The following is a 27554-nucleotide window of genomic DNA, read 5'->3' as shown; positions in this document are numbered from 1 at the left end:
GGGGGCTGGCCTTTGCAAACCCGCTTACCCATGAGAAACCGCTTGATCCGTCCACAGCACAAGCAATAAAGAGACAAAGGAAATCAGTTGGGACAAACCCTGCTGCCAATCCATGCTGAAATGCCTCCCTCGGAGCCCTGGAGATGCTGCAGCACCCGTGAGAAATGCTGGGTGAAAGGAAAACCTCTCGCAGGCAGAGGGGGTCGGCTGGGACCAGGCAGTGGATGTAGGGTCGGCCGCAGCACAGAGCCTGGTGGGTGCAGGGAGGGGTGCTGCGCCTGTCTGCACCCTGCAAGTGTTTTTTTTTCCTGTGGGGTGTCACAGGGGAAACATCCAGCACCCATGCTCTCATCTCCAGCATCTGATATACCCAGAGAGCAGCTGCTGGGACAAGGACGAGCTCTCCGGGTGCTTATCCACGTTCTCAGGGGGGCGTTTGGCCAGCTCTCATCCCCCCTTCTGCAACAGCGGGGTGGGCAACCGGAGAGAGCTCAGCTGTGTCCATACAAGTAGCACAGCACCCACAGACAAAGTTGTTTTAATTAACAGTCAGCCCTGCCTCTTCCTCTCCCTCCCTTTCCCGGTTTCATTACCCGCTATCTCAGCCTTTAAACAGCTGCTTCGGATGCCCACTAAATAATCACACACCACAGGGTTGGCCAAAGTGGTGCCGTTTATTTTGCTTACAAAACCACGTTCTGAAGGCCAGCGCTCGGAAGCCTTGCTGGCTGCCACGATGCCTCTCCCAGCACGATACGGGCACTGCAGCCAGCAGCAACAGCAGAGCATCCAGCCCCGGAGCTGCAGAGCTCCTACCTCCGCGGGCAGGAGGCAGGCACGGTGCTCCTGGCAGAGCTGGGAGCCACGCGTGCCAAAGCCAGGCACTGGCTTGGCACACCGGGACCGTTAAACAGGATCTGCAGCCAGGGGAGCCCCACAGCAGGAGGCACGACTTCTGGCAGCCTGCTGCGCTCCGGGGATTGTTTGCCTTCCCTTGTGAGAGGGGCCCAGGGCAGCGACTGGACCCCAGATGTCACAGTGCTCCTTTGGAGGTGTCACAGCGAAGCCACACTCGGGGGCAGAAGTCTCATCCTCTCTCGAATAAACCATCTGGCAGCCAAGTGTCCAGTCCACCCTTCATCTCTACAGCAAGTGGAGTGACAGCAGCACCTCCAGGACAAAAGTCAGCCTCCTGAGACAAGCTCTGTATGTCCACCTCCATCCACTGCAGAGGGAGCCTCCTTAGACAAGGCACCCAGCTCCAAGAGGGGCACCACCAGCAGTGAGAACCCAACCAGAAAAAAACTGTCCCCGGCCTGAGGACCGCCTCCCTGCAGAGGGAAAGCCTGGAAGCTACTTAGGTTCACCCTGAATTCCTCTCTCCCAACACCAGAGCACCTGCAGCCACCCACAGCAGTAGCAGCCCAGTCAGTTGGGCCTTTTTTGGTGGCATTTTTTTGCTGCTGTTCTCCTGGTCTGTAGAATTTGCACATTTTTTGAAGCGTTGCGAGAGAATAAAGGTTCCGGAGGAGGGAAATATCTTTGTGGAGATGAAACTGTGCCTGGAAGTCCAGAGCTAACCCTGGCCCCGGTGGCCCTCTTACTCATCTGGAGGTCTTCTTGAGGTGGTGTTGAGATTTCCCAGGCAATGTCCCTTGCCACGCAATCAGGATCTCTGGTAGAGCCTAATGATATTCTCATCGTGCAGCTTTTTCCACACCTGCTTCTCCAGGTTGAAGTCATGGTTAATGTAGAAGATCAGCCGTTTCCACTCCTTGTCGTAGTAGTGGTCCGAGTACTTCTCGTGACCTTCCGTGATGTAGCCATAGGCACTCACCTGGGAAAGGCAGAGGGCTCAGTGGGGAGAGATACCGAAGGCAGAGGGAGTGAAATGAAATCCTACACAGCTCCCAAACAGGTAGAAGCACAGGACAGGGCTGCAGGTCAGGGCTGCCTCCCAGTGGCCCTGCATGGGCATCCAAAATGGACTAGATTGCAAAAAGAGGCTTCAGAGAGCCTGATCTCCTCTCAAATGCCTCCCTGGGAAGCATGACAACCCTCAGGCCCTGTGAACCATACCAGGGTTGTTTCTCTTGTCCCTAATCTGTTCCCTCCCAGCTGACCAGAAGCCATATAACCTCCAGGCACATGACAGTCAGGGTTGGGGCCAGCCGTGCTCTGCCCAGTTATCCTGTCCTTGCTTCCAGACTGGGCTGTGTGCAAGAATCACCATACCCTTACCTGGTCACAGAGGTGGAGGGCAGTCAGCAGCAGGAACGCTCCCGTTGTGGGTCTGTACAGCCGCCAGTAATGTTTTTGCAGACTTTTAGATTTTAAAAACCTGCAGCAGAAGAGAAGAAAGCGTGGAGCAGCTGCTGGTTGTGCTGGTTCAAGCTGGGAACGGCTTGTCCTCCTTGGCTCATGTGGCATTTTCCTTCCTTGCAGCAGCCTGTGGCCATGCTGAGCATTTCAGATAAGCCACGACTGTGCTCACGTGTGGGTAGTGCTGTAAAGCACAAGGCCAGCCCAGAATGCTCCCATCCCCTCCACCGAAACCTGTAAACCTGCACCGAGCCCTGCTCTGCAGAAGGAGGGTCACAAAACCCACTGCGAGCTGCCGTGTTTTGTGCCAGCAGTTGTTAGGAAGGTAGGAGTCAGAAAAAAAAATAAAAAATAGCATTTGAGCCCTCTTAGCCTTGGAAAGGACCCAAGTCAGAGGGGAGACAGCAGGACAAGCAGGGGAGTGCGAGCCATCTGGCACTGCGTGTGCTATCTATCGAGGAGGCGTAACGCAGCGCTCAAGGAGACCGAAGGGCAAACACAATCAAAGCAGGGCACAACGGGAACTCGTCTGCCTACACCTCCTGGCCACGAGGCCCACAGCTGGCAGATCTTACAGTGACAGTGGAAAGGACTGGGGACACAAAGAAGCGCAGCCAGGCCAGGTGAATGGGATACTGAAGAAGAGCCCGTTATTGTGCCTGAGGGCACAGCCAACCCCTTGGGTTAAGGCAGGATCTCAGGAGAGGAGGACTGTTACAGAGCCTTCCTCCAGGGTGCTGAGCAATGGGGAACGTGAAAGGTTGGTCCTGAACTGCATCAACTACTCTGGCACTTGAGCAATGCTCTGCCCACACCTAACATTGACACCTGCCTGGGACCTCTTTCGGATGCAGACAGCCAAACTGTCTGACAGCTCTTGTTTCTCCAGCTCACAGATGAGATGTTTGTGGTTCTGCCCACAACCACCTTCTCCTGCAATACCTCCGAGCGCTTGGCACACTGCTGAAGCTCCCCCCAAGTCTGCTGGTGTGGCTGAACTGCAGTTACAAGAGTAGGCTGGGAAGAGAGAACCCAGAGAGCACTGGTGCTGGCCACAAAGCACACGGTCCCCAGCTCACCTGTTTTTCATGTATCTGAGGAAGTCTGGGTGAACTACCAGGTATTTGTCCAACGTGAAATCCTCATCGAATCTATCCCGGGGCCTTTGCCTACGGACAGGAATATGGAGATTCAGGACAAGCTTCTGTATTTCATCACGGCTGAAAAGCATCAGCCCTGATGCACTTGGTGATGAGAGGAGAATCATAAACACTCTTAAGTTATTCTGCAACATTTCTTAGGTGGCAAAGCCTCCACAGCCTGTGTTGCAGGGGAAGAGACACAGGAGGAGAAGCAACAACAGGAAATAAATGTCTAAAACATGCATGCTCATAGACAAGACATTGTGAAATCAGGCCTCCATCTATGAGCAGGACCACGCACAGACACCAAAGCAAGCAACAGCACGCATTCATCCACAGCTTTCTCTGAGCTCAAGCCACACATCTCTAAACCCAGCTATTTCTAAGAAGGAGATGTATTGGTTACAGCAGTGCTCATAGCTGGGGAGGAAATAATACATTTCTCCAGATAAATCTGGAAGAGGAGGGAGGGTTTAACACAGCTTGACCCTGGCCTGCATCTCAGCAGGACTGAGCACCGTGGAAAGGAAGATGGTAGGGCAGAGAGCTCCACGCTGAAGGGTGTAGAGGTGGGGCCAGTTTGATTTACCCGTAGTGGTTCAGGAATCCTTTCCTGATGTCCTTGTTCAGCAGAAGAGCCTTCAGCCACTCGTAGTCTCTAGCTCCCTCCAGGAAGTGAATGTATCTGATATGCTAAGACAAAAAGTGAGCATTAATGAACAGCACAGGAGACAGACACCCTGTAGCACCAAAAAGCAAGCGGGCACCTAGGTTCACCGAGTTTTTCAGGCACACACCTCTGATCTTTTAATTATCCCACCAAAGCAGAACGGAGAGGACATCTGATGTATGCTACTCCAACATGCCAAAGGTTCGTGAGGGAGTTCAAACCTTGGAACATGCTCCCTAGAGAGGTGGCTGTCAATGTTTAGTAAATATTTGGACAATGCCCTTAATAACATTAACGTTTGTTAGCCCTGAAGTGGTCAGGCAGTGGGACTTGATCTTTGTAGGTCCAAGTGACCAATTCTCATCTGTTCTAAAGGGCTGGGGTAGGACTAAAACAACTTGCCACTGTGAAGATTGACTCTCAAGCCAATGCAGGTTCCCTCGCCAAGGGTAATGCTAAAGGATTAGCTCAGCCCCTTTGCTCATCACGCATAGAAAGATCAGAACTGAACGCTAACAGCATCCTGTCAAAGCTGTGCAAGCAAACAGCATGGACCGGACTTACTTTTCCCCGTGGAATCTTGCTGAACCCTTTGTGTCCCAAGATCTGGAGAGAGGACACGAGGGAGTAGGCTGTGAATCCGTAAAAGGAGGTTTTTGTTCCCACATCTTTTTCGTAACCTTTGATTACAGCCCCACTCACCCTAGCCAAGGAAATAAACAGAGGAGCAGAGTTAGCAGGTGACCTTGCAAAACCTTAGCACCATGTTTGTAACAGGAAAAGAGAAAAAAACTTTTTGATTTTTCATCTATTCCTGCCACCAACCATTTTGGCGCTTCAGAGTCAGCGCAATTAGCTGCTAGCCAGAACAGCTTTCCCCCATAAGATCTTGTAAGGGAGCAGCGATCAGACTGCCTTACCGGAACACGTAGTCATGGGAGTCGATCTCCTGGCCCATCCCGGAGTTATTCAGTATTCCCCCGTTCCCCACAACAGCACAGCTAATGCACGTTGACTCGTTTCTGCTGCTGTTGGCCAGGAGCAGCTGCTGGTGGGGCTGTGGGGGCAGCAATGTCATGACCTCTTTCACCACTGTGAAGCAAACATGGGGAAGAATTAGCATCAAGAGCCTCGGGGATGGACCCAGGGAAACCACCACAGTTTCCCCCATAAGATCTGCCCAGCCTGATGCCTCTGACAGGGAGATCCTGCCAGCCAGCAGCTATCTGGCATCCAGTTCCTGTGGGAGGTTTGGGGATCCCATCCTGATGTGCCCCGAGGGACTCACGTGAGTAATTGAGCTCCATGAAGCCGTAGGGAGGTGCAAAGTGCTCCAGGCGGTCCCACTCCCTGTCGTTGAAGTACCTCTTATCGGTAAAGAGCATGATGTTAGGCAGGAAAAGGTCTCGCAGCCAGTCCGACTTGGCAGCCTTGGCCTTCACTGATTCGGAGCAGGTCTTGAAAAACAAGAAGAGATAAAAAGGGCTGATTAGCAGCGAGCTGATAAACCTGAGTGCCAGTGCACGTGTCTCTGTGTGTGAGAGTACTGGAAAGAAGCAGAGAAGCTCCAGGGGTTCAGAATCCATCCCTCCCAGTGCCCCCATCACTGTGAACACCGTGAACAATTTCAGCATTAGATTAACAATTAGCTGATGGAAAATCACCGCCAGATAAGACAGAATTACTGCAGGTCTCTGGGACTTTCCCCATAAGAACAACAGGCCTAAAATGCTCACATGTTTTTAACAGCTTTGGACCCCTCTATCTGAGGCAAAAACCCACCTGAATCCACCAGATAAGGCACCTCACAAGGCCCTTGCCCCGGGCAACACACGAATCCACTCACTGACAAACCGGGGGGATCAGATCACCATTATCACTCCCTCGACAGATAAGAAAAAGCATGCAAACAACTTGCTCAATGTCATAAAGCAATCACAGGGTGGCACGTAGCCGAGAAGGGAATCCAAGTCAGTTTATTCTCTTAACAAGAGCAGGCTCAGTGCAGCTGGCAAGTGTTAGCCTGCGTGTGCAGCTCGAGTCCACTGCTGTGGATTTTCCACGGAGTCAGTTTGGGCTTTTTCATGGACACCTTCACCAAATACTTAGTACCAAAAGATGAAAGAAGACCGGAGTGGAGCTGTGTGTCCACCCCAAACCCCCAGCAATGCCCAGACATGGCCAAAGCCCTGCGGTGCGCTCCACAGCTGAGCTGGGCTCTGTGCTGCAGGTGACGGTGACATCGTGCCTGTCACAGCAGCACAATGAGAAGAACACCGTGGAGGGTTTGATGTTGGCGTCGTTTCATTTGCAGCATGTTTCATGTCCAGAGACGAGGATGTTCCCTGCTGGCTCATGCTGTACTTGATACTGCCCAAGGCCTGCTCCTCCTCGTGCCTCCACAGCTAGGCTGGAGCTAACAGCAGAGGGGACACAAAGCAGGTTGCAGTGCTTCCAGTCACTCCCCCTCTCCCACAATTCGAGATCAGCTTTGGGAACAAGACCCTGTGCGTGCTGTCTAGATCCAAACCCTCACTAAAGACCCTCCTGCGTGTATTTCCTCCTCTTTCCACCACCGTGCAAGGATTTTTCACACTCCACCAGCCGTTCTGCATGCCCAGATGGCCCGCAGCCCCGCTGACAGCAGAACACGCTCTCGGCTTCCCGCTGTAAGCTGTCGGCTCACGTTCCTCTGCCAGCTCCTGCTCCGAGCTTCTGCCATGGGTGCACGTGCTCTGCGGCTCACTGGGGAGGACGGGAGCATCTGGGAGCCAGCAGCAGGATCCTGGTGGCCTAACCTCGAGGCATGCAGCGCAGTAACGCTGGGCAGGAGGGGTCAGGGATTGCCTGTTCGTGTGTACACACTCAGCCTCCTATTTCACCCACTCCCATTTGTATTTTGGGTGACTCAAGCCCAGGAGAGAGCAGGAACAAAGATGCACATCCTGCTCGGCAGACTTGATCGTCTGCCAGGCCCTTCTGCTGTGTCTCAGCAAGGCTGGGCCAGAATGCGAGCTCAAGGGTTTAACAGCCAAGCCTCGCAGTTAGCAGAATCACAGATCTTTGGGTAAAAGAATCACAGATCTTTGGGTAACAGAAGGGCCAGCCTCTCCTCTCAAGCAGTTCAATGCACACCCTGTCAGCAAAAGAATGGCACTCACTGCCAAAAGGGGCAAACGGCACCACAGAAAGATGCCACAAGGGAGAGAGAGCTCGAAAAGCAAACTCCAAAGCAGTAATGCTTGTCCCAGGACCTTTTATCAGCCCAGCTCAGCTACCTCTGCTCTCCGTACGTCTCCCAGGGCATCCTGGGCACCCTGAGGTTGGGGAACAGGATTAACTTTTTCAGGAGCAGCCCCTGCTCCACTGGGAGGGGTGTGAGCAGAACAACATGGTGCCTGCAGCCCTGGCAGACCCCTGAAGCAACATCTGCATTCGCCCTTAATGCCAGCACCATGGCGTATGGCAATGGGAGAAGATTGGAGCACTACGACCTCAAAAAGGCAAAATGGCTCATCTAAGAGCACGGAGCCAGAACAGGGGTTCCCGTGTTCTGCTCACCTGCCTACACCCTCCCTCCTCCCTGAGCACACAAGCAGTAAAAGGCCTTTTCCACCCAGGCACAAACACCAGCCCCACTCAGGAGATGTCTGCCTGCCTGCCCAGCAGCAGGGGTGCCAAGGAAAACTGCTGAGTAGGTTTTATCCCGAGTTACCAGCATAAAATGGGGAACAGAGAGAGAAATATGCACCTCCACCTGCTCCTGCCTGCTTGCCAAGGACTTTGCTACAGTTCATGACTTCATTCCCAATTCGAGGAATTTTGAGATGCTCAAATTTAATTTAAAATTATCTTCTTACACCTATAGCTTCAAAAAGGAGCTCAAGAAGGAGCTATAGGAAAGGTCATAAATACGGTCAGAATACGAGTTCAGCGTAGAAATGAAAAGCAAAGCACTTGCTTTCAGATTCCATGGCTTTTGGGCCAGCCTGGTGGTTGGCACTAGCCTTACCATTTCAGAAGATGGTATCTATAACATGACCTACACGGGCAATCAGAGGTAGGCACGAGAATTAACCATCAGAACAAGATTCCCAACACACAAGATCTATCTGAAAACTTCGAAGCTGCAGCTGTGCAAGCACTACTGCTTTGACAGGTACAACTCTATCACTTGCGATTCCCATCTTCACCTCTACCAAAATACTTTTCTTGTGCTGACCAGCCCTACAGTTGTTCCTATTTTATTTAACAAACAAACAAAAAAAAAAAAGCAAGACATGTTTAATGACGGATCTCTTATGATTTGTTCTGCTGTGGTGATGGTGCCATGCACAGCAAGGAAATCCTAAGCAGCAACTGGCACCATCTGAGTCAGAGGAGCTCCAAATGGGTGAAGAATCTGCCTGCTCTACATACAGGGTGGAAAAGGTGAATCCCCAGCACCTGGTAAAGACTCCCATCTTCCATAAAATAAACAATAAAAAAAAAAAAAAAAGTTATTTTTTAACCATCGGTACTCCAATGGGGCACACCCACACATAGTTTAATTTTCACCAGTACAAATAAAAAACATGAAAAACGGAAACGGTCTCCACCCTACTGCCTCCAGAGCAGGCACGCAACTGCTTATCACGCATCATCTAATGCTTTTGCTCTGACCTTATTTTGACTTCAGCACAAGCAACTAAGGAAGCCTCCGTTCCTGTGAGACCCTCCTCACCATTCTCCTTTACAGCACAGCACGAGCACGTCAGGTTCCCCCCTGCTGCCAAAATTTTTTTGACTTGCTTTGATAAATACGTTTTTGGGTAAGCAGATGCTCAGATGTGTTCCTCCCCATGACCCTGTGGGGTTTTTGTGGTTTTTTTTTGTTTCATTTTGTTTTTGTGTGTCTGTTTGGTTTTTAGCTGGGCTGCATACAACAGAGATGAAGGCACTGTGTGCCTGTGCAATAGAGCAAGGCACCTAAGAGCAGGATCACCTTGTGGCACACCTAGGAGGAGAGATATTTCCCAGATAAGGGGGTCAACAGGGACAAACACGCACGGCCATCACGCTTACCGCTGGTGGAGCCGAGCTGTCCAGCAGGTACTCATCCTCGAAATCCCACTGTGGCTCAGACTTGAAGTCAGCAGCCCTCAGTCTCTTCTTTGCTGTCACTGCAGCAGTCTGAGTCACGGGTCGCACGGTTTTCACTGACAGAGAAGGGTCTTTTGGTGTTGTTTTGTCTTTGGTTGTGTTGTCTCCATGAGCTACCTTCACCCCAGAGGATGGTTTCTCTGTTGTCTTCTCTTTGGCTCCCTCTCCCCTGGGAAGTGATTTTGGCGTTGTCTTGTCATTTACCCCTTCCTTTCCCCCTGGGGTTTGTCTCACCCCTGTTTTCTCCTGGTTTCCCTCCACCCTCGTGGCTGTTTCCATCGTTGTATTTTTGATTCCCTCCACCTCAGGGGGCTGTTTCAGAGTCACCTTCTGCATGGCTTCCTCTGCCCCTGGAGCCAGTCTCGCTGCTGTTTTCTCCTTGTTTCCCTCCACCTTTGAGGCTATTTCCACTGTTGTACTTTTGATTTCCTCCACTTCAGGGGGCTGTTTAAGAGTCACCTTCTGCATGGCTTCCTCTGCCCCTGGAGCCAGTCTTGCTGCTGTTTTCTCCTTGTTTCCCTCCACCCTCGTGGCTGTTTCCACTGTAGTGCTCCTGATCCCCTCCACCTCAGGGGGTTGTTTCACAGTCACCTTCTCCTTGGCTTCCTCCGCCCCGGGAAGTGGTCTTGTTGTGTTCTTCTGCTCCTCTTCTTCCCAGCTTGGTGTCCTCTCAGCTGTGCCTTGTTCAAGCCTTGTAGTGTTTCTCTCCAAACCCACCTCGGAAATTCCACTTGCGTTCCCATTAGCAGAATAGTCTGAACCTTGTTGCTCCTGGGTGTCCACTCGTTGCACATCTGGGACGCGTTGGAAAATACTGAACGGCCTGAATGAAGGAAAAGCAGACACATCACACACACGTAGCAGCTTCCAGCACATTTCTTTTGCAAATCTGCCACCGAGTTTCTGCAGGGAAGCAACACAACACATCCTTCTCTGCAGGACGCTGCCTGAATTCAATTTCATTTACATATTTGCCACACCAAAGCGTTATTCAAATTCCCGTCCCATTCTGTCCTGAACACTGCTCATTTCCACACAAAGCAAGTTCATCTGGGAGACTACATACTCCTCTCTGGCACTTTGCTCATGAATTATCCTCCACATTGGCAGCAACTGCAAACCAGCAGAGAATAGCAGTGGGCAGGACACCCCAGCAATGCCCACAGGGCACTGTAGGATTGTGTTTCTCAGATGCTGAGCTCAGGACATGGGACGCATCGTGGAGGCAGCCACCTGGTGCTCTGCCTTCTTTGCCAGCAGAGCCAGGTGCTGCAGCAGCAGAGTATGAAGATCTGAGGGGACTCAGAAAGGGAAGGCTGATAAAAAGTGAAATTTATTCCTTTACCATATGTCACTTCTTTTACACAGCTTGCACTTACAAGATTGGAAATTACGGCCATAAAATAGTCCTGTTGTTACCATTTTCTTTATAATCTTGTAGTTGCTGATTGCCCAGCCCTCTTATTTTGTTAAGCTCTCTCTTCAAAGCCTCTCCACCCTTGAGGGAGTCAACAGGTCCTCATTTAGTATCACCTGCAAACTTAGTATGCATTCCAGTCCTGCGTCCAGATCATTTATAAGAACATTGGAGAGCACCAAACCCAAAACAGAGCCCGAGAGGACCCCACCAGCCTGCTGCAACCCCATTGATACGGCTGCCAACAGCAGAAGAGCCACCTACAACAAGAAGATTGAGCCGAAACCCAGAAAAATCACCCAGGCAAAAAGCAGTGGGATTTTGTCCCAAACATTCCTTCTTATCTACACATGGTTGAAGGGTGGAACAGGAAAAAGGAAGCTGAAAAAATGCCGCAGTTGAGCTCGGACGTACGGCAAAGCTGCTCGGGATAAAGCAGCGGAGTTTCGGCGGGCTGATTTCACACTACGTTTGCCCTTTGTGTGACGCACTTGTTTGCATGACGCAGTTGTTACATGATGCTGTGGGCTGCTTCCAGGGTGATAAATGGGGAAAAAAAAAAACAACTCCACAGAAAGCAGGCTGGAGAGAGCAGCTTGCTGCTGAAGCTTCAGAGCAGTACGCCATTCATTCAAGTGGCCATGAAATTATCAGCCTGTGGAGACTTTTAAAAACCAGTTTTTATCAGATATTTGGACATTTCCAACATCATTTCTATTGGACAGACATGCTGGTAAATGGCTTATCAGCCCTTCCTCTATCTCCTCTCTTTTAGCCAGTTTCAGCCCAGTACACAGCAGTTGTTTTTTATCACAGTGCTTCATGTTTAAATGTGCTACTGTATGCTACCTAATAAAAGGGAAGTTTTTAATTATACTCTAGGTAAAGAGAAGTTCAGTAAGGTAGTACTGGCAATTCTTAAATCCCTGGATGATTTTCTGTTGTAATTTTAAGATGTTTAAATTTTTTAAATTAAAAGGCAGAGGACAATGAAATGGGACAGCGTGCCAAACCATTCACCCCACACACGTGTTATCTCACAGGGAAGAGATTCCGTTCTAGCTTTATTACACTTCAAATTCAAATACTAAGCCAAACAGAGAGCAAAATGCAAAAGTGAAGGCCCTTCATATCCAAAACCTTGCTTCCTGCAGTCAGACCCCCGTGGCTTGTGCCTACACAGGACCTTGCTCTCCCAATCCAGACAACTGGTCAACCCAGCCCACCAAATTTCAGGCTCTAGAATCCAGCTGGCAAACAGCTGTAGAAGCACAACGATATTTACTGTCATCTTCCTTTGCAATTTACAGAGCCCAGGAACAAGTAAACCATTAAAATGATGCTCGCTGTATTTTATGTTGCATATAAAAGCACAGAAATTGAACAGATAGCCACATACCACTCGTGCCTTGTGTTTTATCTAAAATTTTAAAAATATGGATGTTTCCAGAAAAAGTAACCCCCCCAAGATGAGCTCACTGGGGAGCTGGGAGCACCCAGGGGTGGGCGGGGAGGCTGGGGAGCAGTGCTTCCTACACAGCACAGGGCACCAATGTGAGAACTGTGTTTGTAGTAGGAAAAGCTCAGTTATCTGCTGTTTTAACGCAAGAACGAGCTTCTGGACAACAGTACCAGAGACACGACCGTGGTCTGAACTGTAATTCCCTCCACACCCATTCTTGTAGGATTTACTTAATCATTTATATAAAAAATACTATTTGTATTTATCATGTCTGCATGACACGAGTGTCCCAATACACTGCATATTTGTATAAATGCAGAGTTCACTTTAAGCATAAAGGTAACCCAGAAAATCAATCCCAGTAATGCAATCTGGACTAGTATTGAATGAGGTCCTCACGGGAGCCACCAGGTAAAAGCAAATACGATGCAGTGCCAAACTATGAAAACAGAGTCAGTAAAACAAAAGCTGCTTTCTTGAACAGCTATGCGAGGAAACACTAGAAGGTGGTGATCCAACAGCAGAAAGTTTCAGCCTGCGAGCTTCTAGCAGCGTGCTCTGACTGCACGCAACGTGGTGTGCTAAAGCAAAGCGGGCACCTAACCCAGATCAGAAGTGCAACTTCCAGGGTAAAAGGAGAGAGGAATGAAAGAGAGGATATCCAGGCAGCGTGGATTGCAAGGAAGCTGGGCTCTTACCTGAAAACGCTTTTTTCCAAGCCAAAGAAGGAGCTAAAATTAGTTACGGTGAGGAAAAGTAGCATTAAGCCAAGAAGCCCAACGAAGGCTCTGGGAGCTATCGAAAGCTTTCTGATGAAAAGAAGCATGGTGAGATGCCGGGGAGAGGCGAGAGGCTCTGCTGCTGCTGCCCAGAGGTGCTTGCTAGGCAGTGCTTTCCACAGGTATGTGGAAGGAGTGGGCTGGTCTTCTCTCTGGGTTTCCCTATGAGAACATGCACACCCTCCCTGCCGACGTTCCCGGACACTTTGCACACAGATCCAACTCCTCAGAGCAGCCAGCCACCTTGCACTGCTCCCCACTATCACCCTAAGCTCCCTGCAACATGGAGCAGGGAACAAAACACCTTTTCCTGCAGCCAAGGGAGGTTTCCTCTATTTTCCTCAGTGAGGTTAGTCTGGTGTGAGAAGGAAACCCTTCGCTTCAAATCTGGGGATTAAAGTGTGAATTAGGAGAGCACCACACTTTGCAGACAAAGAAACTAACTTTCAGACTACCACCTGCCCATGGGCACAGGAAGATTTTTCAGCGTAGCCATAAACAGATCTCTGCTCTTTTCTTCTTGCTGTAACTGCTCGTAGCTCCGATCCAAAGCCAATCCCTGCCCCAGAAAGCTGATGGCTACATCATACACATCCGTTTTTACCTTGTGACTGCTTCGCTACAAGTCGGAGTTGGACTCCTGGCAAATCCACTACAGAGGAGGAATTTGTGTTTAAGGCAGCTTAGTGCTCAGCTAGCGCATTGCAGGGCTGGGCGCAGCCAGACAGTCCCCTCCCTCTCTAACAAGGCTGACCTGCCTTTGAGGCAACTGGAAAAACTGCAATCCAGCATTTCACTTCCTTGGAAAGAATCAACTGCATCCCAAACTAACCCCGCTACCGCTGACAGACTTGTTGTATGGCCTTGCCTGGAGCTCAGATTCCCCAGCTGGCTCAGGAACAAGCCACCTGAGCTCTGAGCTGCTTGTACAGGTAGCAGCACCGCGTGCTCTCCAGCTGCTCTGCTTTTGGGGCTCTCAGTCAACTTTCCTCCAGTACCATGGCTAGGACGGGGCTTTTACTTTTGGCTTTTCAGCTCTCAACCTATCACTTCACAGTGGTCACTGAGTGGCAGAAAATGACAGCACTGAAACAGGACACAGATGAATTTGGGTCTGCGGCTAGTTGGAGAATTCAGAATTGGATCACCTTGGTGACCCCCACAGCACAGCTACCTGAAATTCAGCTGGTCTCAAGGAAGCATTCAATATATCCGAATTTTTATCCCATGAAACATTTCATGCTTCTCATGTGTGAATTGTCATCACGGACAGACAACTGCCTTCTATGCTACTGTCCTTACTAGGACCCTGGTCGTTTGGGAACTAAACATTACAACCAGGCTTTGATCATCATCCTGTCAGGTCAAACAAAGCTTCACGGATGCCACGTGCATGTGAAACTCTCCAAGGGTAATGAATCCCTGCTGCAACCTTGGGGTTCACACCCCACTTGGAGTAGGGCAGTCGGGACATTCAGATCTAGGATGTGTTGCTCCTCATTGACATGTAGCACCTGACAATCCTCAGGTCTCAATCTCTCTTTTTCGTGAAAATCAGCAGTTTGCCTAGAGATTGACTTCTAGCAGTCCTAAAAACATCTCCCCACTAGCAGAGGGAAAGATGATCACAGATGAACAACAGAGATGTAGTTTTACATACTACAGCAAATGGATATTTTTACCCATGGGAAGCAGTTAAAAATTAACCCTAACAGTTAAAATGAAAAAGGTTATATGGCCTCTTACTACAGAAGTTGGTTTGTATGGCTCTTATCAATAATTAAGCTCAGACTGAGATTTTCTTGCTGACATCACAATTCTTTAAAGCTAACATTCACACTGTTCCTGAATACACAGAGAGCTTTAAGTTACAAGGAAGCCAATCAGATTTCACACCTACCTTGTACCCATCCACACATCACAGCAAAAAAAACTGCAAGGATTCCCTGTACAAGGACTCAGAAGCAGCTGCATTTCTCTACTGCCCATAATTGCAGATAAACTAATGTCTCTGGTGCAAAGTGCAAAACATCAGATATCAGAGGGCCTAGGAGAGAAAAGTTAAACAGCAAGAAAGGTGCTGAAGAAACATGGGGGAGGTTGTTAGTCCAGGCTATAACCCTGCTTCCATCTACAGCGAAACATTTCATCCTTCCCACAGTGATCCTACAATCAAAGGAGATCCACTGCATAATTAGAGGCATTGAGAAGGGAATCAGCCGTGGTATTGCCCTACACTTGGGTAGCCCTCAGGAGCTCCAGGCAGTTCTGGAGAGATGGGCTACAGATCTGGGTGTGCAGCAGGCAAGCAGCGACTCAGTGCTCAGAAGATCCCTGCCAGTGGCAGACAGCAGTCCTGAAGCACTGATACGCACCGTGTATACCAGTGGCTTCATTTTAGCCTTCTTTTTTCAAGCCCTAGGCATACTGCTTGGAAGAAGGTTCTTGTGTGTGACTATAAGGCTTTTATTGTTAGCAGGATCCCAAAGGGAAATTCTGGAGGCAGCCAATGTTTTCCTTCCAGTCCTTCCATGTAACATCACTGCGAAACCAAGAGCCACAAGGGAGAGCAAGATTCCTATAACCAGAAAAAAGACAGCTTCCTTTGCTTTTAAGGAACTGCGCTGGCAATCGGCGAACATGTCTGTAGTACTCTGTGTTCAACAAAAATCGTGCTTGGGGGAATATCCGAATCTCTGGCAGGCAGAGTGGCCGAACTCAGGCTTGCTACGCCAAACATACAGCGTCTCACCTTCTTGTGAAAAAACACGCCCTCAGAGACTACCGCCTCGGACTTCCATGGAACATTATTTCACCATCTTTCCACCCCCACGACTGGAGTCAGCCCGTCATAGCTCAGCCAGGCTGGCGAGCTCAAACACCAGGTCAGCTTAGTAGATGGGGCTATGCACGAAGTCTCATCCGAGATTAGGGATGACCGTATCGAAAGCAGAGGCCAAGAGCAAAGCTGCTCCGTTCGCTCTCTGTAAGCAGTGTGACTCCTGAGAAACAGCTCACAGCCCTTAAAAACTGCTCTCTGACCCCCACATCCAGGGAGATAATTAACAAGACTGCACCTGACACAGCAGCTGGCAACATCTCAAGAGCCACAGGCCAGATACCAGCTTCCTTCGGCAAAGGAGAGGTTACGAGCTTCTCTGCAGCCCTGCTGGCAATCCCCAGAGATGCTGCTACCCTTGTAGTGCTGAGACTCCTAGCTCTGGCACAACTGCTCCATGTCCAGGGTGTCCAGCTACCAACACTGGTGCCCACACCAGAAGTTCTGCTCTTTAGCACTGAAAACAAGGCTTTTTTTTCTAGGAAAATATCCGGGACCATCAAGCGAAGATGGTTCTCTTAGTGCTTTTCCATCTATAGCACGCCATTTAATTCCAAATCCACTTAAATACATTCTTACTTACACCCTGGACAGATAAAAAGCAGATTTGCCCGTTTTGTTGTGTTTTTTAAACAAACTATCTCAGTTAGATTTTAAGCTGTGTGTGTTGTGGCTGCCAGCTAGAGTCTGAGCTACGCCAACAATCTGAGTGCAAGCTTTTGAGGGCTGTGTACCAAATCTTGTTGACTTGCCTCTGCCCAGTGCACTCACCATCCAAACGCCTCCACCAAGTCAACATCCTTTTGTGTGTCCCACCCCGACAGGAAGCCTAGCATGACGGAGAGCTGACAGACAGGGACGCAACTGATACCACGTCACAGTTGATTTGTGGGTTTGTTTTTTTTTCTTTTGTTTGTTTTTCCTTCACAACCTATTTGATGGAAAGATAAAAAATATTCTGTTCCCTCTGGGGAATCTCTGAGAAAGTTGTTCCCATATCAGCAGGACAGTATTGTAGACAGGTGAGCAGCTAATTTATTAAACTTATGGTTAGCTGGCCCCCTTACCAGAAAAAACAGCCTTTTTAATTCCTGCCTCTCACAGCTGCCAGGAACAGGAGCATTCCGGGATTCTCTGTTGCTCTGGAGAGGGAAACAGAAGGACCACAAAACCTACATCCCTCTCCACACCCCTGATAAGACACGCAGGCACACCTCGCAGCATTTCACACCTGGCTGCACAAATCAGCATCTGCACAGCTGTGAATTCATAGAATGCGTCGGGTTGGATGGGACCTTAAAGATCATCTAATTCCAACCCCCTGCCATGGGCAGGACCCCTCCCACCAGCCCAGGTTGCTCCAAGCCCCATCCAGCCTGGTCTCGAACACCTCCAGGGATGGGGCAGCCACAGCTCCTCTGGGCAGCCTGTGCCCGTGCCTCACCACCCTCTGAGTAAAGAATTTCTTCCTTATACCTAATCTAAACCTATCCTCTTTCAGTTTAAAGCCATTCCCACTTGTCCTATCACCACACTCCCTGACAAAAAGTCCCTCCCCAGCTTTCCTGCAGCCCGCTTCAGGTACTGGCAGGCTGCTCTAAGGACTCCCTGGAGCCTTCTCTTCTCCAGGCTGAACACCCCCAACTCCCTGTCTCCACAGGAGAGGTGCTCCAGCCCCTTCATCACCTTCATGGCCCTCCCTTGGACTCGTTCTAATACTTCTGTGTCCTTCTTGTGCTGGGGGCCCCAGAGCTGAATGCAGGGCTCCAGGTGGGGTCCTATGAGAGCAGAGGGGGATAATTCCCTCCCTTGACCTGCCAACACACTCTTTTTGATGCAGCCCAGTTGGCTTTCTGGGCTGCAGGCACACATTGCCAGCTCATGTCGAGCTTCTCATCAACCAGCACCCCCGGGTCCTTCTCCTCAGGGCTGCTCTCAATCCATTCTCTGCCCACCCTGTTTGTGCTTGGGATTGCCCCAGCCCAGATGCAGGACCTTCCACTTGGTCTTCTTGAACCTCGTGAAGTTCGCACGGGCCCACCTCTCAAGCCTGTCAAAGTCCCTTTGGATTACAGAATCACAGCTGTGCAGGTCTACTACTTTTGAAACCAGAAGTGAAATAATTCTTGGGAAGGCTTTTCCCATACTCTTCCCACTGACTCAACATCAAAAACCATCACTCTTGACCTCTGGCAGGACAACTGTGCTGCTTTTCACCCCAAAGGATGCTAAGTGCTACAGGAATGTAACATGTAAGCCTGCTTCCTGAGTGGTGGAAATCATCATGTCCCTGCCTTATAGCTGGAAATTTGTGGCCTCACAGTGCCTTCCTCTGTGTCCCTGACAAATGCAAAAGTGCCTTCACGCTGTTAGCTGCAGGAGTAGCAACGCCATGGGGTCCCGTGAAAAGTTAGACGGGTTTCCTGCTGGACATCACATGTTTTTCTTCCCTTCTCTCTTCCGTATATTGTCTTCTATTCAACAGTTCTTCCCCTGTTTAATTTAGAAACCTAGAGGTCCTGTGCTACTTTTCTCCACGTTACTCCTATTAACTTGGCAAAGGCTTTCACCAGCCAGGGAGAGAAGGTGACTCTTCGCCACCCAGCTGCACACCAGCTATAAATACACTGAGAAAATCACAGGCAAAGAAGTTGCTGGACAGGACAGCAGCACGCTGCTGCTTTAGGGGAAATGTGAGATCCTTGTGCTCGGGAATGGCACACCGTTCTCTCCCAGTTCCCTGGAAGTTACTTAGGATCTCTTCAGCTGGGGTTTGCCTCGCAGGCATTAGATCTTAAGGGAGGTTTGCAGAGTCTCAGCCTGGGCCAGGAGCATCATCCAGTCCTTTCTAAGAATGCTGTGTTATTATACATCTCTTCCCATAAACTACACTTCCTGAAGACAGGTGCTCCCCCAGCAAAAACCATGGCACGGAGAAATCAAGCAGGACACACACTGGGTCTGTTTATCCCTAGTTCTGTGGCTTGCACCTTGAACCTTGTTTCCCCGCTCTTAGTTATCAAATGAGAATGATCGAGACTCTAACAGAAACAGTCTAAGCTGTGTTGTTAACAGGATGATGCCAAACGCTGGTGGCCTTTAGCCCTTGTGCCAATCCCCACTAGCCTGCACTCAGAGCTCTCTCCTCCCTGCAGCATGCATTTTGCTCTCAGACACTGCATGCCATTTGTGTAGAGCAAGTTACTCACACCACGCAACCCCAGCCACAAAGGCTGGAAGAGACACCTCATGCAGTCCCTAGGCATCACATTGATATCTGAACCACACCCGTGGGTCCAAGGAGATACGAGCTGCAGTTTGTTTATTGTTCAGTGCTAGTGTTTTCCCTCCCTCTCCCTAAGCAATCCATAACACTGCATCACGCTCCAGTGTGTAAACTGTAAAAAAATCTCTATCCAGTTTTTTATGATACCAATCTTGCTCCACAGAACCTTTCAGCTTGGTCAAGGTCAGAGTTTATGTTTACGCTTTGATCTTATAACCATAAGTAAACAGCAGCCAAATTTACTTAAAATAAATTAATATTGATAAGTCAATGCACAAAACAATCAAGAGCAGACACTGAGAATCCTTTGTCCCAGTGGCTGTCCTTGATCTCAGATGTCTTTTCCAACTCAAATGATTCTATAAAAATAAGGACTTTAGAATATAACTTCTGGTTGTTTATCAACTTGTGCTGTTCTGTGGAGCAGTATGGTAAAGCAGCCTGAGAATCCAATAGCATATAACAAGAGTTGGGTTTATAACATTTATGTCATTTGTCCTGATGCATTTGGGTATTACCTCACTGCGTTTCCTCCCATTGGTACAGAAACACAGACTTTACTGCAGGGGTATGACCAGCCGTGCTCCAGCACCACATGTTTTCAGACAGAAGTTCCCTGAAATAAGCAGAAAGGAGACAGTAAAGGAGCAGTAAAGGAGCAGTAAAAGGCAGTTAAACACATGAGAATTTAACCAGGATGATGCCAACAGCCCTGCCTTCGCTAGAGCTATGAGGATTTTTTTTTGGTTTTAGCTTCATCTTAGACACTGGTGGCTCCACCACAACATGCTGAGAACCCTGATGGCTGAAGCCACAATGCTCCAGCAGCTCTAAAGTGGGCTTTTTGTTTTGCCACTGCCAAAATATTTCACTTGTTGTTCAGCAAGTCTGCCTACGAAAATCATTTGGATGATGACGAGTGCCCCACAGATACATTAGAATAACTACACGGTGTCCTGGATGGAACTTTGATAAATACAATTTGATTTCAGAATCAGAAAAATGTACACTACATTGTCTTTTGGTTTAATTGCTCTTTCTGTTTAAAGATAAATAGTCATATAAAAGATAATAGCATTTTATTTGTGGGTTTTTCATATGGTTTGCTATCTAATCTGTTCAGGAAATAAAAATACTTCCTGTCACGTCATATGATTAGCCTTTGGTTTGTTATCCTTCAAAACAATTTATTGCCTAGGGATCTTATTAATTGCAATAGTTTTTCTACAAGGTCATCCCCTTCAGTTGTTTATTCTTCCCTGTTAAACACTATTCAGTGAATACAAAAATCAACATTAAACACTATTCAGTGAATACAAAAATCAACAAAAACGGTATCTTACGGCTGCCCGATCTTGCGTCAGGGACTCGGGGTTAGGTACACTCAGCCACAGACACCCATTCCACCTGCCTGCTTTGCAAACTGCACCTGGAATGCCAAAACCAAGCCAGGCTCAGCAGTCACCAACATCACCGGGGTTTTTCTGAAGGGCAAACCGAGTCACACTCATACCTGCAAGCTCTCAGCCACCAACTGCATAAAGCTGGCTTGAGTCAGTCCAGATGATGAAGTTCTGTTTCACCACCCCATCTGGCAGGTGGAACTGATGCCCGGAGAGCAGAACTGGCAAATAACGTGCCCTTCTTACCCCATCCCTTCCTAAGTGCATTGAAACATGATTTTACATGCCAGGCTTGTCAATAGTGTCAGCTAAGTGACCTGAGGAGCATACAGCCAGTCTCCCAGCCACACCTTTCTCTAAATTAACCACCCAAAGGCCTGGAGGGTCATTTATGGCAATTTTCTGATTCTTACAAAGTGCAAAACAGACTCAAGGACACCAGAGAGGCAACAAATGCAGAGCAACCTGCCATCTGTTCGAATTGTTTAGGGAGGGAAGGGAGGTTTGAACCAGTTGGTCTTGGATCACACCTCTGCTGTCCCACCACATGCTGACCCCCCAGGTGGAGGGGACAGAGCAGGGGACAGAGCCTGACCGCTGCCATCATCACTTGCTCTGTCCCCTTAGGACAACACGATGGATCAGTCTCAGGCTCCCAGATCCTAACTCCACTCCCTCACAGACATGGAGATGGTCGTTTGTCCTCAGTTAGGGTGCTCAGGGGGTGCAAAGGGCAAGGTGAAGCCCACCATTTTGTGATAAAATTACAACAGGGATCTGCCCCGTCTCTTGTTGCGGAAAGGTGAACAGAGACACCAACACCACCTCCGTAGTCTTCTCAGGATAAATATTATCCAACTGTCACACACAGTGCCCATCATCCCTGGGTACAGATTATCCATGAGCAAACTAGGATGCCAGCTCACCCTTTGTTCAGAAACCATTTGCCACCAAGGGCTAAAGGGCGAGCTGGCAAAGAGAACGAGTGGCACCAGAAAGGAGGCACCACAAGGACAGCAGATACGAGACAGGAACCATTACTGCAAGACAAAGAAACCCAGTCCACACAGGAGGAAGAATTGGCAGCACCAAGCCTACAATTTTCGTGCAGCGCTGCCTGAAACAGAAATCTCGCTTATGCCAAAAGTCAAACTTCTCTGTTTATTTAAGTAGATTTCGGTGCGTGGGTGTGAAAACTTCAGCATAATCTACAGAGAAAAGCTGGGCTTTCTATTTTCTCCATCCAGCTTCCACAGGTTTTCTATTATTAATACACAGGGTAACACCCCAAGCAACTCGTCCCTATCGCAGTGGAAAAAGAAACAGAACACAGATCATAAAAGAGGAACAGACAACAGTTTTCCAGGCTGAGGAGACGAGTTAACAAAAAGCCAAAACAAAGTTCGGAGACCAACGGGTTCGTCTGATTCTCCCTTCCAGCCACTCTGTCCTCATGTAAACCACATCTCAGAAGCATCCAGAGGCAGTAACTCCTCCATTTTGTTAAAGACAGCTCCGATTTTTAGGACAAATGTCAGATCCTGGGACAAGCCAAGGCTGTCAGTCATTCCATCTCCCTGCAAATCCCTGGGCAGCCCTATTTTGTCTGTCCAGTCACATTTTCAGTGACTGCTTTCTTCCTTCCAAAGGTCACAGCAGCGCCCATTAGCTGCTGGGCTGCAACATTTCACCTCCCATATGAAAAAGCTGGATTTTCAAATGGTCCTTGCTGCCATGAAAGGGCACCAGACACAAACGGAATGGCAGCTTGTGGGAATTCATGGTGACAGGAGGAATTAGAAGATTCGGTAGATGCTCCCTGTTGAACTAATACCAAGTCCAAGCAGCTTACAGTAGGATGAGAAATGCAGGGATGAATCTGATGTTGTTTTTTATCTTAAGTCAGGACCTGCTTCACATATGACCCAGTAACAGCAGAATAAGATGCCATCTCTTCTGACCTCTTTCATTTATAGGGGCTATTCTCTAGACCCTGGTTAGTCACACCTGGGCGTGCATCTCACCAAATCAGCTCCCAGTTAGCTCAGACATGAGCTAACAGGTACACACACAAACAGGCACAAACACAATGCTCTGTACTCATCAGCGTCATCACACACTGGTTTTCAACCTGTACTCCACAGACTATTAATGGTCTTCAGAAACATCTACTGCCAGCAGGCTTCTTGCTGCCACGCTTCCTAAGTATCTGGAAACTGGAGAAAGCTGAAAGCCAGTCCTATGATGCTGGAAGGCATTAAAGATTAATTAATATCGCTTTTAGGAAGACTTACTGAACTGAAGCAGCCATCCCCCTTGCTACAGATGAAGCACTTGCATCACTTCTTTTCCCACCCTCCCATTTCCTTAAAACCAGCACATTGAGTAATTCCCGCTTCCATCAATTATCAGGAGCAGAATTCCAGCAACTGAGTCACATCAATAGAGGTTGCACAATAATCTCTCACTACATGGGCTACTGTTCTTCGCTTCCTTTCTGATAAAGGGCTGTAACTGCCAACAAGGCAGACAAATTACAGAGAAGGAATGATCCACAAAGTCTTCTTTGTAAGGATGACGGTTACTTCTTTAAGGGAGTTAAAGAGAAAAAAAAAGAAGTCAAGAATATTACAAAAATGTAATATACATTGCAAATACCTATTTCAGATCTTATCTGACGCTATGGCAGGCAAACAATTCAAACACGTCTTGCCCTCGGGAAAGGGCTGTATGTGAGGAATGCATCTTCTCTTCCCACACTACGAGGTAAAACCACAAACTCTGACAACAAATTTTTACTCCGATGACTTAGCTAACCTACTGCACTTGAGCGAGCCAACAAATACTCATCCTGAAGATGAAACAAAACTTCATCTTTGGGGACTGGAGAACTGAGGAAAGTTTTAAATATATATATAGTTTAAATCTGGTTCTGATTAGGAAGAATTACTCAGACTTGAAACAGGCTGGGTGGAAACCAGCAAAAATATGAGTTTTCCCATATTTAGTAATTAGCTAAGTTTAGCCAGTCCCAGGAATGCTAAGTAACAGGCGGATCACAAAATAGCAATTTTCTGATGAATCCTGCTAAGGAGAAAGATTGTGCACATCCTTCTTCCTAATTCTTGCTGAAGCAAAACTACTCGAGGTCTCAGTTGGAGCTGTGCGGGACCTCTCTGCTGTTTGTATAAAACAACAGCACCATCCAGCGGATGAGCAGCACTTGCTTTTCCTCTCCCACCTCACGTCCATCTACAGAAAACGCAGCGTATAAGCTTTATTCCAATTTTAAATGTCCTAGTGCTGCACTTATTTTAGCCTTGGGTAAGAAAAGGTCAGACATTTCAGGAGAGCGGTAAAAAATAGCTCCCAAAAGAATTAAATTTTCCACCGCCGGGCATCTCTGTCAGCAGACAATTCCGCAGCACCATCGCCCTCCAAACACTACCATTCCTTGCACCACGAATTTAATCTCTTAATTGCTGCAGGGGTGGAAAAAATGACCCCAGCAGAGGTAATTGGTCATCATACCTCACCCTTGGATTTTACCACTGGAAACAGCTTTGCAGCCAGATGTGCTGCAGTGAGCCTACGTATGACCACACGGAGAAGGCACGCAGCTCCCCCGCTACGTTCAGCCCAATTTTGGTGATGTGTCGAGGCTGGTTAGGATTCCCCAGGACAACGGCTGTTTCATCTGTCTGTACAGTGGAAACCTTAACAATTCGGTTTAACACGTGAAAATAGCCAATTCCAGCAGCGGAGGTATGACACTACCCTCTCACAGAAAACAAGATCAATTAGCCCCTTTCTTTGAGACAAATGAAGATGAAACAAGCTATGCGAAGCTTCCTCTTTTGTTTGTTTATTGTTCCAGATGAAATTTGGCAGTGAACAAATGTGAGCAGTACACAGCATTCTCAGCAGCTGACCACACCGTGACTCACTCACTACACACTGGTAACTCAATGACTGCATTCCTGACCTACTTGGGGAATTAAGCTGGCATTTCAAGCAGACTTTCCACTTCAGAGAAAGGAGCATCTCACAGCTATTCCAAAGTTCCTGGCTGGGATCCACTAATTAGATGAGCTTCATACGTACAAGATGATATTCAAAGTGAACAGAATTCACGTGGACTCCCAGGTTGTCCTTGCAGAAAGCCAGATTCAGAGATGTGGTGCTAGCACTATGCTTTCATCTCCTTAGCTTACCTTTAGGAATTCTTACTACCTAGTGCTTCTTCCATAACTCACAGTCTGAACATGCACTCAGACCAGAACCTCTGCCATGTCGTTTGACATTTAGAGAGGACTCACATGAACGATCAGATTCCTGGAACACATCAAAAGCCCTATAAAACCCCACTTCTGTGAGAAAAGCTTTAGTCATATCACAGAGAAAGGAGAATCACGCACGTGCCACAAAGGGAAGGTATGCATTTTCACTACACGTTAGCAGAAAGGGCTAAAACATCCAGGTTTTAGAGATTTGTTTCTTTGGTCTTTTTTCCATATTGTCCTCGTGTCATATCAACATGACTCATTGAGAAAAGCTTGGGAGGTAGTAAAGGTGAAACTGCCTTCTTAAAGGAGATGCTTACACCACACATTCACTGCTTGGTTACCACACAAATTCCTTCTAGCCAGTAGTTACTGCCTGTTTCAGAACTGGCTATTTCACTTTTCAGAAGAAAATATATTTTCTAAAATAGCCTGTTATATACAACATGGTTTTTCAGTTCTCTTCCCACCATTATTACAGAGATAAATCCAGTTTATTACAAATTCAGAGAGACTGCAGCAAGGGGGGATTGCTTTTTCTTCCCCAAAACTAGTCTGGAAACTCCCACGTGTTCTCCTCTGGTGGATATTAATGAGAACTTTTGCCTTTGATTCATTCTGAGAAATACCTAAGAGGAATTTAATCAAAATATTTGACATAGTTTGCAAAAACCCTGGAACTCCCCCGAAGAATGCAGAAGGCGGCAACGTAACATAGAAAATACCACTGTAGGAACAAATAGCAGAGGGTTTATGGCGGGTATGGGGCCACAACCTGTCCCTGCTATTACTATTCCTATTTCCTTTGAAGAAAATGACAGTGGAAACCCATCTCTTTGCTATGAGATACATCTGCCACACTCACTGGCACAACTCCTCGTAGGGTTGGCACAGTCGACCACTTTAAGTACTAATGCACTGGGCCAAGCCCAATTATAGGTAACTTACACCAGCTGGAGCGCAAAGCAGATGCTATCAAAACAAAAAGCACAGAGTTTACCGGTATCAGAGGTAAACTACAAAAAGAAAAGCAAACACAGGAGATCTGTAGAGTAACTTTCTGCAGATGAAATCCCCACCAAGGCTCCTAACAGAGTGAAAGGAGGGGAAATCTGCTGTGTCCTGCCTTCAACTCTTCCACCTGAAGCTCCTTAGCTCAATCATTATGACTTACAGAAAGAAAAAAAGAATGCACTGGATCTCTATTTCCTGCTCAAAGACTTGGCTGCATGAAAGACAAGAAACACACCCAAAAAGACTGCGGGCGTGTAACAGAATGCTCTTATTCCCTGACCCGCCCCAGCACATCCCGTTCGTTATTTGTTCAATAAAGGGGTCGCAACACTGGGGCACCCTGAGGTGAGGCACACACATACATAAGAGCCCCGGAAGAAGGGAGAATAACAAAAACTTGAAGAAAGAAAAAAAAAAAAAGCAGCTACAAAGCACTTTAGCGCAGCCCCGTGACGAACGGGGCACACGCACATATAAATATATAAACACACAAACAGCCCCGCGCCAGCAGCCGCCGCCATTTTGTCGTGCGGCCGAGGACGGCCCCGCGCATGCGCGTCCCCCCCCCCGCCCATCGCTGGCAGCGCCCGGCTGCGCACGCAGAGTGCGCATGCGCACGACCGGATGCACCCGCGCATGGCGGTCTCGTGGCCGTGCCTCCCGGAAGGAGTTGCCGGTTGCCATGGCAACGGGGCCTGCTCTGGGGCCTGCTCCTTCCGGTCGCGCCACCCGGTTGCCCAAAGCTCTCCGCCCCCCCGCTCCCGAGCGCCGTCTCCCCTCTGATGCCCACGGCCATGTCCAAGGGGCTCCTGTTTGTCAGAGCCTGGCAGTGCCGGGCCTTCCTGCAGCAACCAGGGGCTGTACGCGCAGACAGCCCTCTGCCTCACGGCTCAGGCAGAGGCTGCTTAACTGGCTTCATTTCTGTCTTAAATATGGGCCTCATAAACGGCTGAGGGCTATTACCGCTGTTCTGTCAGCAGCAGCATCTCAATATTTTGGTCATGCCGCCCACGGGAGGTGTGGCGGGATGGGATTGATGGCAGCTGTTCTTCCGTGCTTGAGGCTGTTGCTGCTGGCACGGAGTTAAACCGAGGTGTTTGAGGAAGTGGTTTTGTTCAGGGAAGGCTCAAATGTAAAACAATAAATAAAAAAATACTTTGGGAATAAACTGCAAAGTCTCCAAGACAAAGACTAACTAACTAAATAATCATCCAAATCTTAATTCTCCTTTGCTTTCTTTCAAAGAGAATTTTGGAAAAGAATAAGGCTGCAATAAGGGAGAAGCCCCACATAAAAATTTCCTACCTTTCTCCTATTGTACAGGTTGACAAAGGAAATAGTGGGCTGGGCACACAGCAGCTTTCTGTCTGCTTGATTTTTAACGTGAGACAACTTTGCCCACATAATTAATTCCTGTTGAACGAGAGAATTTTCAGATATGACATTTAGGTGAAGTCATGACTTGGTAGTAAAGCCAGCTTGATCTCATAATAAGGGTACACTGACTCAAGTGAAAACATTTAAAGTTAAAATGATTCCTATAAGTTAAATGGTATAGTGTTATAGGATGTGCTGCAGTGGGAAACTGATCAGATAATGAAACACTTGGTACAATTTTCAGATTCAAAAGAATTACACAAAACAAAAACCTAATATGAAAATATCATTCCATACAACTGGGTCAGAAAATTTTTCCTCCCTTTGTCAGCAGTTACTAAAACCAAGAAAGTCCTTCCTGATAATAAAATGTTTAACAGGATTTCATAGGAGAGAGAAGTACACAAGAAGACATTCA

General features: G+C 48.2%; 1 protein-coding gene across 4 annotated transcripts; it reads right to left on the bottom strand.

Annotated features, from left to right (window-relative positions):
* Nucleotides 1-655: 655 nt before the first annotated feature.
* On the bottom strand, nt 656-26944 carry ST6GALNAC1 (ST6 N-acetylgalactosaminide alpha-2,6-sialyltransferase 1). 4 transcript variants are annotated; one of them, XM_072025667.1, is made up of 11 exons: nt 20573-26944; nt 20403-20488; nt 19578-19675; nt 9199-10099; nt 5423-5591; nt 5055-5226; nt 4699-4837; nt 4054-4157; nt 3402-3491; nt 2242-2341; nt 656-1837 (listed from the first exon to the last, which is right to left on the bottom strand). In XM_072025667.1, the coding sequence occupies exons 3-11, from the start codon at nt 19595-19597 to the stop codon at nt 1667-1669; spliced, it is 1866 nt and encodes a 621-aa protein (XP_071881768.1). In that variant the 5' UTR covers nt 19598-19675; nt 20403-20488; nt 20573-26944; the 3' UTR covers nt 656-1666. The 4 variants fall into 4 exon arrangements, with proteins under 4 accessions (XP_071881768.1, XP_027327297.2, XP_071881767.1 ...); XM_027471496.3 differs by having other exon boundaries at nt 20403-26944; XM_072025666.1 differs by lacking the exons at nt 19578-19675; nt 20403-20488; nt 20573-26944 and adding an exon at nt 14835-15648.
* Between the last annotated feature and the right edge of the window lie 610 nt (nt 26945-27554).

This window comes from Anas platyrhynchos, chromosome 19, assembly GCF_047663525.1.
Source record: "Anas platyrhynchos isolate ZD024472 breed Pekin duck chromosome 19, IASCAAS_PekinDuck_T2T, whole genome shotgun sequence".
Classification (NCBI taxonomy): Eukaryota; Metazoa; Chordata; class Aves; order Anseriformes; family Anatidae; genus Anas; species Anas platyrhynchos.
This window is presented reverse-complemented; position numbering and strand designations above follow the sequence as displayed.